The sequence below is a fragment of the Balaenoptera physalus genome (genome assembly GCF_965194825.1).
Source record: "Balaenoptera physalus genome assembly, chromosome: 16".
In the NCBI taxonomy this organism is placed as follows: Eukaryota; Metazoa; Chordata; class Mammalia; order Artiodactyla; family Balaenopteridae; genus Balaenoptera; species Balaenoptera physalus.
In genome coordinates this window covers 83,690,760-83,703,827 of record NC_138898.1, presented here as the reverse complement: position 1 = coordinate 83,703,827, position 13,068 = coordinate 83,690,760, and the positions used below count along the sequence as shown (strand labels likewise).

The 13,068-nt window shown below is 44.3% G+C and overlaps 1 protein-coding gene and 1 long non-coding RNA gene across 2 annotated transcripts in view; one reads left to right on the top strand and one right to left on the bottom strand.

Annotated features, from left to right (window-relative positions):
* The window catches only part of LOC309646213 (nuclear envelope pore membrane protein POM 121C-like), a 28,606-nt gene that overhangs the window by 12,807 nt on the left and 2,731 nt on the right, over positions 1–13,068 (top strand). The window contains exons 6-11 of the mRNA XM_082432298.1: positions 7,271–7,362; positions 8,013–8,086; positions 8,521–8,645; positions 8,760–8,862; positions 9,111–9,287; positions 10,194–11,849. Of these exons, the coding sequence (XP_082288424.1) occupies positions 7,271–7,362; positions 8,013–8,086; positions 8,521–8,645; positions 8,760–8,862; positions 9,111–9,287; positions 10,194–11,849 (2,227 nt within the window). The remainder of the gene's footprint in view (positions 1–7,270; positions 7,363–8,012; positions 8,087–8,520; positions 8,646–8,759; positions 8,863–9,110; positions 9,288–10,193; positions 11,850–13,068) is intronic.
* LOC309646291 lies at positions 8,841–13,063 on the bottom strand. Its single transcript, XR_014255256.1, has 3 exons — positions 12,299–13,063; positions 9,601–9,768; positions 8,841–8,965 (listed from the first exon to the last, which is right to left on the bottom strand). It is a non-coding gene; the product is annotated as an uncharacterized lncRNA (long non-coding RNA).

Genomic DNA, 13,068 nt, shown 5'->3' with positions numbered 1-13,068 from the left:
ATTTTGAGATAAGTTAATCAATCCAGAAGGCTCTTACAGTAATATAAATGAAAGATGAGTTTGATAGGTGAGGAATAGTATTTAATTTGTGTCTCTTATGAGTGAGTTTGAGCAGCGTTTCATATACAGTACTAGAGAAACATATTCCAAATGAACTAAAGATTTAAATGTAAAATAGAAACCATAAAAATAAATGTTTGCAAAAGCAGGCTTCTTGGAATTCCCTGGTGGTCCAGTGGTTAGGACTCGGCCCTTTCACTGCTGGGGGCCCTGGGTTGGATCCCTGGTTGGGGAACTAAGGTCTCAAAAGCCGTGCAACCCGCAGCAAAAAAAAAAAAAAAAGGACGCTAGTGGGAGCATCAGTTGGTACAGTTCCCTAGAGGGCAGTGTGGCCATTGTTATTTGCATTAGAGATGCACATGCCCTTTGATCCAGCAGGTTTACTTTTAGGAATTAACCCTACACATATACTCAAAGACATATACAAGGATGTTGATTGTAGCATTATTTTTGCAGAAGCTTGGAAACAATGTAAACATACCTTTTTAGGGGGCTGGTTGAATGACTTACAGTATTTCCATAAGTTGAAATACTGTGTAACTGTTAAAAACAGTAAGGCAGCTTTAATAGGCACTGATGTGAATGAGCTCAAAATATTATATTTAAAAAGCATGGTACAGAACTGTGTGTATAGTGTCCTCTATTCATGCTGCTGGTTTCTTTAATCTTTTGATGTGCATAGAATAATGTTGACAGGATATATTAGAAACTGTAATAACTATTGGATAGGAAGGAAACTTTTTACTGAATTCTTGTTGGAATTTTGTAACATGTGCTACAATATTACCTTTCCTGGCTTCAGAATCTTTTTTAAGTATAGATAACTGTTAAGTAAAAATTCCCCTGTCCTGGCTATCTCAGTGTCCATCCCATAGGTACCTATTGTTAACATTCCTACTATATGCAAACACAGATGATACACAAGATTTCTGGTCTGTTTAACAAAATGGAATCATAGCATATATGGTTTTTCTGCATCTTTTTTAATCATTATATATTGCATAGCATTCCATGTCATGTAATCTATCTAATGGCTGTTTGAAAATTAGAGTATAATGTGCAGAAAAACAAATATAGATGTACAGCTCCATGTAACCACCACCCAGGTCAAGTAATAAATCATTTTCAACATGCAGAAGCCCCTCTCATACCCACTCACAGTCACTACTTCTTCCCTCCTTCCTTCCTCAATATTAGCATCATATATAGTTTTCCCTGTTTTTGAATTTTATATAAATGGAAACAGAATATGCTTTCTTTTGTGTTTGGCTTCTTTCATTCAACATTTTACTTGTGAGATTCATTCATGTTGTTGCATGTGGTCGTAGGTCTTTCATTTTCATTGCTGAATACTGTTCCATTATATGAATATACCACAATTAATTTATCCATTCTACCATTGGACATTTGAGTTTCCTGTTGGGAGCTGTTATGCATAATGCCGCTATGGACATTCTTATATGTCTTTTTTTTTTTTTTTTAATTTAAGCATAGTTGATTTACAATGTTGTGTTAATTACTGCTACACAGCAAAGTGATGATTATACATACATATACATCCTTTTTTAAAAAAATTCTTTTTTGTTATGGTTTATCATAGGATATTGAATATAGTTCTCTGTGCTATACAGTAGGACCTTGTTGTTTATCCATCCTGTATATAAAAGCTTCCATCTGCTAACCCCAATCTCCCACTCCATCCCTCCCCCAACCTCCTCCCCCTTGGCAACCACCAGTCTGTTCTCTGTTTGTGATTCTGTTTCTGTTTCATAGATAGGTTCATTTGTGTCATATTTTAGATTCCACATGTAAGTGGTATCATATGGTATTTGTCTTTCTGACTTCACTTAGTATGATAATCTCTAGTTGCATCCATGTTGCTACAAATGGTATTATTTTGTTCTTTTTTATGGTTGAGTAGTGTTCCGTTGTATGTATGTACCACATCTTCTTTATCCATTCATCTGTTGGTGGACATTTAGGTTGTTTCCATGTCTTGGCTATTGTGAATAGTGCTGGTTTGTATAAGTCTTTTTTTTTTTTTCCCCGTACTGCACAGTTTGTGGGATCTTAGTTTCCCGACCAGGAATCGAACCTGTGCCCCCTGCACTGGAAGCACAGAGTCCTAACCACTGGACCACCAGTGGTCTAGGGTTATTCCCTGTATAATTCTTTTTAAGGTGATGTTTCAGTTGATTCTCCTACCAGTGCAGTATGAGATTTTGTTCTGTGTTTATACATCTTCACTAACACTTGGTGTTGCCTGTCTCTTTAATTACCCATTCCAGTGAGTGTGAAGAAGTAGTAGTAGTAATTTGTATTTCTCTGATTAATAGTGAAATAGAGGTATGAACTGTTCATTGGCCATTTGTATGTCCTTTTTTATGAAGGGCCTGTTCAAGTTTCTTGGCTCTTTTCTATTAGGTTGTCTGTCTTTTTCTTACTGATTTATGTAAGGTCTTTATATATTCTAGATACAAGGTCTCTGTGAATTATATGTGTTGCAACAAGTAAGTGTCCTACTCTGTGGCTCACCATTTCATTCTTTTCACTCTTTTCACTTATGGTTAGTGTATTTTGTGTACTGTTGAGGAAGTCTTTGCCTGCCTAAGGTCATGATCATATTCTCTTATGCTACCTTCTAGAAGCTTTATTATTTTTCCTTTTTACATTTAGATCTATAATCCTCTTGAAATTGATTTTTGTGTATGATATAAGGTAGGGATCAAAATTAGTATTTTTCCATCTAAATATCCATTTGACTCAGCAGCGTTTATTGAAAGGCCCGTCCTTTTCCTATTGCTCTGCAGCACCACCTTTGTCATAATGTGTCAGTATATCTGTAGATCCATTTCTGTTGATAGATTCTGTTTTGTTGCACTGGTCTGTTTTTCTGCCCTGTGCCACACAGTCTTTAAGTTTTGATATCTAGTAGAGTAAGTCATCCAACTTTCTCATTTCTCTCATTCCTCTTCAGAATTGTCTTGGATCTTGGCCCTTTGCATTTCTATATAATTTTATCATCTTGTCAATTTCCACACCAAAAAATTTGCTAAGGTATTGACTGGGATTGCCTTTAATCTGCCAGTTATTTTGGAGAGAGCTGATGTTTACAATATTGAATCTTCCAGTCCATGCACATGGGGTGGTCTTCAGTTATTTACATCATCTTTATCTGTGCAGTGGTTTTACATATTTTTTATTACATTTATTCCTAGGTACATGTTTTTGATGCTATTATAAATAGCATATTAGAAATTTGTTACTGATGTATAGTAATACAACTGATTTTTGTATTCAGAAAATTTGCTAAATTCTGAATATTCATCTGTATATTCTTTAGGATTTTTGTATGTACATCATGTTGTCTACAAAAATAACAGTTTTTTTCTTTCTTTTTAATTCTAGTATTGTTTTTTTCTTTTTAGTTTTTTAGAAATTAATTTTTTTATTTATTTTTGGCTGTGTTCGGTCTTCGTTGCTGCACGCGGGCTTTCTCTAGTTGCCGTGAGCAGGGGCTACTCTTCGTTTTGGTACACGGGCTTCTCATTGCGTTGATTTTTCTTGTTGCGGAGCGCGGGCTCTAGGCATGTGGGCTTCAGTAGGTGTGGCACGTGGGCTCTAGAGCGCAGGCTCAGTAGTTGTGGCGCACGGGCTTAGTTGCTCCGCGGCATGTGGTATCTTCCTGGACCAGGGCTTTCACCCATGTCCCCTGCATTGGCAGGCGGATTCTTAACCACTGCGCCACCAGGGAAGTCCTTGAATATTATCTTCTTACATACGTTTTTGTTGTTTTGTTTTACTGTCAGACATTGGGGGGGTGGGGGGACAATGACTTGAAGCTCTGAATGGTAGTATCTTCCTCCAGAGAGGTCTGTCTTTTGCCTCTGGCAGGCAGCTAGGATAGGGACAGATTACCCCTGTACAGTTGGAATTGACATGATTCTGAGTTGGTTGTCAGTTCTTGTGAGGGCTGGTTTATTTCTGATTTGCCCTGTACCCTACTATGTAGCCTTTGGGATTCCAACCAAAAGCCTAAGGTGTATATTAGGGCCCCTCTACTTTGGAAAGCCCTGAATTCCGGTTTTTGTCTTCCCAGCCCTACAGGGCTGCCAAAAGCTTTTCTCAGCCTCTCAACTGCAACTTTTACTTTTGGAATGGGCAGTCGCCCTGAGGCTTCTCACCTACTGGCTCCTCTTCTCTGTCTTACCTCCACAGTGTCTCACTGCCTTGGTAGCTCTCCATACCACCGTACCTTCAAACATATGTATTTTATATTTTCTTCTGCACTTTTTATTTGTCCTCCACAGCAGGGTTGGTCTGAAACAACGTAGTCAATATGTAATAACCTATAATGGAAAAGAATCTGAAAAAGAATGTACACACACACATATGTATGTATAACTGAATCACTTTGCTATACACCTGAAACATTATAAATCAACTATATATCAATAAAAAATAAATAAATGGTGCTTATGCATTAAAAAAACAAACAAACCCATAGCCTGAAACATGGTCAGATTTTGTTTTTAAGCACCCTCACCTCTGGTAGAGCCTGTGACCTACGGCAAGTAATATACTCACTGACACTAATAGCTTCTGGGTGTTTTATTGTAAGTAGTTACCAGTCCCGTTTGTGTGTGATATTTAAATATATAATGCTCTCAGAAGGAGAAGTTCTAGAACGGAGAGCATAGTGTACTTTCAGTTTTGATCATAATTATCTTTGAAATGGTCCATGGCATGAGTTATTTTAAATTATCAGGAAAGTAAGGAAGTCTTTGGAAGCGGAGATTAGAGTAATATGAAAGTTCTTTATGTTGAAACTTCTCTTTCAAAGAAATGTGTACTGAAGCAGTAAACATCCTGAGTAGTCAATAGAGATGGCAGCCCTTCTGTTTGGTGCAAGTGGTAGTAGAGATATTTGACTTAATTGTATTTTTCCAGAGGAGCAGTAGTATATACCCAACGCACAGCTGCCCAAACTAGAAGTTCTAGCTTTGATATTATAAAATCATTACAAATATTAGACTGGTGGCAATTAGAGAAAGTGAACTGTCCTTAGATCTCGTTGTGCGTGACATTGATATCTTCATAAGTCTTATATAAGACTTGTCATTTTCCAAAGTAGGAATAGTAACCCTGGCCTTCAAAACCTCAAAACCCTAGCTTGCATTTCTGACCCTGTCCCTTATTATTCCTTTACAGATACCCTATATTTAAGCCAAAGCAGCGTATTTGTTATCTTGTAAGAGCACCTAATTCCTTCCTGCTTTGTTTCCTTTTCTTGTTCTGTTCTCCACCCGGAATCATGTGTCCATCCTACTGCAAGCCTATAAAGTTTGTCTTTCTTCAGGTGTTTTTGTCAGATGATGAAGGACCATCACAAATGTCACCTTCATCCTTTATTATTCTTCTCACCGAACCCTGCATAATCTCTCTCTTCTTGGACTCCTTTTTAGAGACTTCGTTCATCTCTTGTCTATTATAGTCAATTTGTGTACCGTCCTGTCTCTTTTCTAGATTGTAAATTTCTTGATGATGGGAATGGTCTTGCTTATCCTTGTGTTCTTTGTAAAGTATAAAGGATAGTACCTTTATGAAGTAGGAACTTGACAAAAATTGAATTACAGTGCAGAACTAAATTGACTGCTGGATACATAGATTGACTGTTTCTTTTTATGACTTGCCTTGGTATAGCCTTTGCCCACTTCTCATTTGATATGTTTATTATGTTTATAATGGAATTGCAAGACTTTCACTTTTACATGTTAAGGATATTAACTTATCACTTTAGTTGAATATATCTACCTTTTAATTTTGTTTCTAGTTATGTTTTTGTTTCATTTTGGAGTGTTTTTGTTTCCTGTCCACATACATTTTATTTCTGGTTTATGGAAACATTACTGTGGTTGAAAATTCAGATGGTACAGAGTATATAGTAAAGTCTCCTTCCCACATGGAGACATTTTTATTTAGAGAGGTTCTTAGTGGTCCTATGACAGTCTGTCAGTTTTCTTTCCGTTCCTTTGTTTCTGGAATAGAAAGTCTTTTCCCTACCCCAAGCTATTTAAGAGCTCATTGGGTTTTTTCAGTAGTTCTTTATGACACCTGGACTGTGTGTGTGTTTAGTCTGTGACGTGGACATAGAGCATGTTCCTCCCGATTGTTGAACCAGGTCGTCTTCCACCCCGGCTAAAGGTTAGAATCACCTTTGGCACTTCATTAAAAATACAGGTGTGAGGCCTAAGCATTTGTTGTTTTTTCAGATGGCTGTCCTTTCTCGTTATTTACCTGAGCATAACATAAAAAACTATTATTGATTTCAGCTTTTTTCTCAAGCTCATTCTGAGTTTTGGTTTCCTGACATTAGTCTTATGGAACTATTCTACTGCTTTACCACCTGTCTTTGATTTAAAACCCTCTTTACCTTTTTAAAATTTTTATTAAGCATTGTTACCTCCCTGTTTGTGCTTATATGATGCAGTTTTACTGAGTAAGAAATCACTAGAAGCTTCTCAATAGGAAAAATGCCTATGGTGATAGTTCAGTATCTTTGTAAATAGGCCAGAGACAGTGAACCTATTTGCAGAGAGCTTGCTCTTTGTCAAGTACTTTGCTGCTAGGCCCCTTCGAAGGAGGCAGAGATGAAAACAGACTACCTTTGCTATCAGGGGACTCCACTTGGTGAAGAGACAGATGCATGGATAATTATAACGATAAACACCACTGATGCTGCAAAAGTCATAGATGCCATGATCGTATATTTTAAAAAAATAAAGTTAATAAAGTAAAACTGAAAATTTAATGAGAGCAAAACTAAATTAGTTTACTGGCTTATCTCCATTGGAACAGTTTAGTTTACTTTTATCATTTCCACAGACAATATAGAGTAAACATATATGCACATCATAGCTCTAAACCATTACTGAATGTGACAGTCCACTTTTTAATATACGCCAAAAGTACATTCATTCCTTCTACATTTATTAGTTAGCGTTCCATTAGTTTTTCAGACTTTTTCTCCTGTAGTTAATACTGGCAATTGACTTTCTTTTCAGGAGCCTTCCTTCACAAAGAAGTATTTTTTTAGTTACCTAAAAGGAGATTTTATATGCAGTGATGAATAGAACCACAACATTATATTGAAGGTCAGATGATAAACTATCAGCTAGGGTCAGTCATGTTACTTCTGTTTGACTTTTAGCTGTGGAAGAGGAGTGGTCCCAGTTCATCTCCCTTCTCTAGCCCAGCCTCATCCCGCTCCCAGACACCAGAGAGGCCAGCAAAGAAAATAAGGTAATCCATTATTGTTTGCTGTGTGGATTAATGAGAGAGGTCAGGAAAAGAGGGACATTTACTTGGCTCTTAGGCTTTCTGCAACTCTGATTTGGAGGATCAAAGAAATTAACATCTAGAGGACAGTGAAGTGCCCACCTGAATCGCTCTGATCTCTTACAGTTCTTTTGTACCAACTGTAGAGGCCTCTGGCTCTCTTCCTCACACTGTAGCGTGAGTGACGGGGGTGCAAGAGTAGGGGCCACACACAATAGAATGAACAGAGTGAATGATGTCATCGGGCAGCGGACTTCATGTTCTTGACTCCAGCTGACCTTCTAGGTGCCTACAGTCAAGTTGAATGTCATTCTGTTAGGGATCAGATCTGTGACTAGAACTTTCAGGAACTTGGTGGGTTGTAAGTAAGGTTTTGAAGATTATTGATCTGTGCTTGTTGTAAGACAAAGGTTTCTCCTTGGTTTCCATGAACTGCCTCCATTCTTTTCTGTTGGAATTTTCTTTTGACTTCTTTTATTTTTTGTCCTGGCATACTGAGGTCTTATATCATGGTTGTTCTAGACCAGTTGGTAGGTAAGCAGGTACAAGAAGTTATCCAGTACTTTTTGCCAGCAAGTCTTCCTTAAACTTAATTCTGCCTTTTCCTCCTACAGAGAAGAGGAGCTTTCTCATCATTCTAGTTCTTCAACTCCATTGGTAACAGACAAGGAGTCCCAGGGAGAAAAGGGTAAGTTGATGAATGCACTAGAGTGGCTTTTGGTGGTGGAAGTGTTGAGCATTGCCTTGTGAAGGGCCTGTTAGATACAGAGATAGGAGTTTCTGTCCTTCAGAAATTTATAGTCAGGTAAGGGAGAAGGGTGACACAGACAGGTACAGTATAACATGTGGTAACAGTGGGCTACAGACAAGCTTAGGCTGAGGTATCTGTGACCAATCCGGGTAATTATTGTCCAGCAAGCAGTTGTATACCTGCATTTGGAGCAATTCTGCCTTTATATCCTCTTGATTATATAATCTTGCAGATACCATCCAAGAGCCCAAATCATGGAAGATCGAATCTTTCAGAGATAGCCCAGTGAAAACTCAATGTTAAAAACGGGATAGACAAACCTATCCATTTCTGGCAGAGAGGAGGAAGAAAACAAGTCTTTCTTTTTTTAGTTGCAGATAAAACCACATGGAAGAAACAGAACTCGTGGAATTCCCCATCAACACCTGGCAGCTCTGGGCAGCGTAAACGGAAGGTTCAGTTGCTGCCCTCCAGGCGAGGGGACCAGCTGACCTTGGTATGGTCTTGTCCATCTACCTCTGCCCAGCCCAGCTTAACTCTGTCTTAGGAAGGCTAAATATAGGATTCTTCCAGTTTCTCCTGATTGACAACTTCTTTTTCTCTTTGGTAGCCTCCACCTCCCCAGCTTGGTTATTCAATCACTGCTGAAGACTTAGACTTGGAAAAGAAAGCTTCTTTACAGTGGTTTAACAAGGTCTTGGAGGATAAGACCGGTAAGGAATGTAGATCAGTTTCACACCCCAGAGAGGGTTTGTTTCCTTTGGTTTTATTTTGGTCTTTCTCATCTGGGAAATCCATTTGGGTCCTCAGTGGAATCTGGAGAACAGTGAGCATTGAGATTGAAGGGAAGCCTTTCTAAATGAGTTGTCCTGAGGCCCTGAACTCCCCGTGCTCCATGATATGCCACTGGAAAGGATTCCCAAACAAGGGAGGACAATGTCATCTTTTCTTTCTTCCCTAGATGCTGCCTCAGACTCTGTCACGGAGAACCCACCTACCAGTCAGTCTTCTTTCACTTTTACCCTGCCTGCTGCTGGGACTGCTTCATCCCCTACCTCCCTCCCAGCCCCAGGCACGAACCCACTGCTGGAGAGCTTGAAGAAGATGCAGAATTCCCCGGGCCTACCATCCCTCCCCGGTGAGTGGGAGAGCTTACTTTGGAGCACGTAATGACATCAGCCTTTGTTTAGGTGGAAGTAAAAGCACCATGCCCATCAGTTGCTGGAAATTGCTGTAAAGATTGAACCTATTCTAACTTCCCAAGCCTGAGCTGGTGCAAGCTTAAGAGCTTTAGAAATCTGTAATCAGGACATTTTAGGGAAGGGCTGCAACACTTAAAGCTGGGGAAGGCAGCTTAGCTTTGGTAGTCAAACAGCTCTTGATTTGAAACCCAGTCCCTTAGCTGCCCTGAGCCTTGTTGTCTTCATCTGTAAAATAAGAACAGTGCTCACCTCATGAGATGTCCCTGAAGTATAAACGGTCGCGTGGTTAAGGTGTCTTGTCACATGCTTGCTAGACCGCAGGCACAAGGTAACAGGCTTCCAAGGACCTGCCGGCTGTTCCAGCGCCTTTGCCTTCTTGGCACTGCATACATACACACTCCTCTACCACGCTTCATCCTAGTGTAGAAAATATTAGGTACTCAGCCTCTCCCAGGCCTCATGGGCAGAGGCCATTCATTCATGGTCATATGCTCTGTACTCAGCGCCTGGTGGGTGAATGCCATATAGTACATCTTTGTTAGATGAATAAGGCATATCTACATAATTAATTGGACTTGAGTTCAGGTAATTGGATTTTTCTTAGTTTCTACACATTTAACCCCCAACTGGGCCAAGTTTTATCCTCTTCTATCTTTCTTATGACCTGTGAAGGGTAGAAATTATGAACACTTCCTTGACTTTCAGGAATGAACAGTTTAAAGGCCTGTGATACAGATTTAGTCATAATTGTTGACTGTTGAATCCCTAGCACTGTGCTAGGCATTGAACACTGCATCACGTTTGAGATATTCCAAATTCACTTTCTCTACTCTTCTTCCCAGAATCTGCTGGCGTGGCAACCACTGTGGCCCATTCGCCTCCGAAGACACCCAGCCCTCTGGCCCCTCCGGGCTCTTCAGAGTCAGCACCCCTTCCAGGCACCTCCTCAGACTCCAAATCCACCACCACTTTCTTGGGGCTGACCCCTGCTTCTTCCCCAGGACCAGTCACTGACGCCACCAAGCCACCTCCAGACCCTCAGGCTGAGACATCTGCCAAATCCCAAGCCCCGTCCGCCCCGTCTCCCAGCCCCAAGCAGAGTATTCTGTTTGCGGTGCTGAGCACCCCACCTGCTAGCCCTCCTGCCTCTGCGGCCCCTGCTGTGTCTTCAGCATCTCCCACGTTCAAGCCCGTTTTTGTGGTCCCACCTAAAAGCGAGAATGAGGGCCCCTTGCCCTCTAGCCCTTCCAGGGTCACAGCCGCAGCATCTTCCAGCTCAGCCATCCCCACGACGACCAGCAGCCCACCCCTCACTTTCAAGCCTATCTTTAGCAACATGGGGCCGCCTGCATCCATGCCCATGTTAACACCCTTCTTCAAGCAAACAGCTACTCCAGCCACTAGCACGAGCGCCCCTCTCTTCAGCGGCCAGGCCAGCGCCACCTCCGCAGTGGTGTCCATGACCACAGCCAGCACCTCCGCGGACTCTGCTCCGAAGCCCGCGTTCAGCTTCGGCGTGTGCACCGTGACCAGCACCCTGGGCAGCGTGACTAGCACCACCGCTTCCGCCTCCCAGCCCTTCCTCTTTGGGACTCCCCCTGCTTCCGGTGCCAGCTTCACCCCCGCCGTGGGCCCCATATTCCAATTTGGCAAGCCTCCCACCATGCCCGCTTCAACAGCAGTCGCCACCTTTGGCCAGTCCCTTCCCAGTGCCGCCCAGACAGCCCCCAGTGGCAGCAGCACGTCCAGCTTTAGTGGCTTTGGCGGCACCCTCACCGCCTCAGCCCCGGTCACCGGCAGCCAGCCCACGCTGACGTTCAGTAGCACCACCGCCCCAGCGTTCAACATTCCCTTCGGCCCGAGTGCCAAGCCGCCTCTCCCGTCCTACCCAGGAGCTGACCCCCAACCCGCCTTCGGGGCTGTGGAGGGGCAGCAGCAGGGGGCTGCCAAGTCAGCGCTCGTCCCCAGCTTCGGCAGCTCTTTCACTTTTGGAAACTCTGCAGCCCCGGCCCCGACTGCGGCCCCAGCGCCAACCCCGGCCCAGCCAGCCTTTGGCGGCACCGCGCAGTCGGCCTTCAGTGGTCTGAAGGCCACGGCCTCTGCCTTCGGCACCCCTGCCAGCACCCAGCCAGCCTTTGGCGGCACCACAGCTGCCTTCTCCTTCGGTGCAGCCACCACCTCTGGCTTTGGCGCTACAACCCAGACCGCCAGCAGTGGGACCAGTAGCTCAGTGTTCGGCAGCACGACACCATCGCCCTTCACGTTTGGGGGATCGGCAGCCCCAGCCGGTGGCGGGGGCTTTGGGATCAGTGCGGCCAACCCAGGCACCAGCTCTGCCTCTGGAGCGTTCGGCTTTGGAGCAGGACAGAGTGGGACCACTGGCAGCACGACCCCTTTCGGGGGAGGCTTGAGTCAGAACAGCTTGGGCGCGCCCAGCCAGAGCACACCCTTTGCCTTCAACGTGGCCGGCACGCCGGACAGCAAACCTGTGTTTGGAGGTAAGGTCAGGGGTTGACTTGGTCTGCTGTGCAGCATCTGCTCTTGTGGAGCTTTACGTTGTGGTAGTGAAGAAACAGGTATTAAATGTGTAAATAGAGTGTCAGGTAGCGATAAATGTCTTGATAAAGTATGTGATTAATGACCGTGGAGGAATGCCTTTCTGAGGAAGTAACAAATTTAATCTCCGAGACTGTTTGTGACAAGAAGAGTTTGGGGTGTGGCTGCGGGGAGGTGTGTGAGAGGGCACCGCAGGGCCTGTTGAAAGTAGTCGCTTTGGAGCTGGGGAGAAGATGAGATGGGATCGCAGGCAGCTTTGAGGCTGGAAAAGTGTGTTTGTGAAGTTACAGTGAGGCTAGTCAGCCCTGTTCTTTTTACCCAGCGACGTTCGGTTACGAGATACAGACCTAAAATAAGTGGTAGCCAGCAAGGCCAGCCTGTTGAAACTCACCAAGTAAAGCAGGAGGGGCGGTGGCCGGGAGGTCCTCTGAGGCTGAGGAAAAGCAGAAGCAGGAGCCGGAGTTGCAGCGATGGCGAGCGGGGAGCCAGTGTAGTGCCTGCAGGGGAGGTGGGGGAGCTGGCGCGGCTGTGGGGACGAGGCGGGAGTGGGGAGTAGAGGGAGAGACGGGGGGCAAGGCCGGGCCCCAGGAAGCGAGAAAGATGCCTGCCCCACCCCGGCCCCCAGGACGAGGAAGAGCCGTGAGAGAAGGCAGCCCTCCCCGCGGGGCTGCAGCGGGCACAACGGCAGCACTCAGTGAGGGCGGGGCGTTTGCTGGCAGCTGAGTCCCAGTGGGCCCCGGGGGGAGATCAGGGGACCCACAGGGTGGAAGGGAGGAGACAGGTGAACAAGGAGAAGAGGCATAACGCTTCTAGGCCTGGTGGAAGGGAGGTAACCCGGTCAGGCTAGAGGTGGCGGTCCACTGATGGTCATCTGCTGCTGTGTTTGGTGGCCAAGGGAATGCAGAGGCCCTACTCCGTAGGTGGTCAGAAGGCAACCTGAGGGGCTTGTCTCCACTGCGGCACGGCTGTTAGCAGGCTGGGAGGCCCACCTGGGGCAACGCGTGTTAAGGCCTCCTTCCAGGGGGCTGAATGGGAGCTAAGGGGTCCTGCGGGGAAGGCCCTGCCGGGAGCGGACCTCCCCACTAGGCTCATTACCCTCTGCCTTGAGGCCCTCTGCTCTCCAGCCTGGTCTCTACAGTTCTCTGCTGTCTCTTCTTCCTA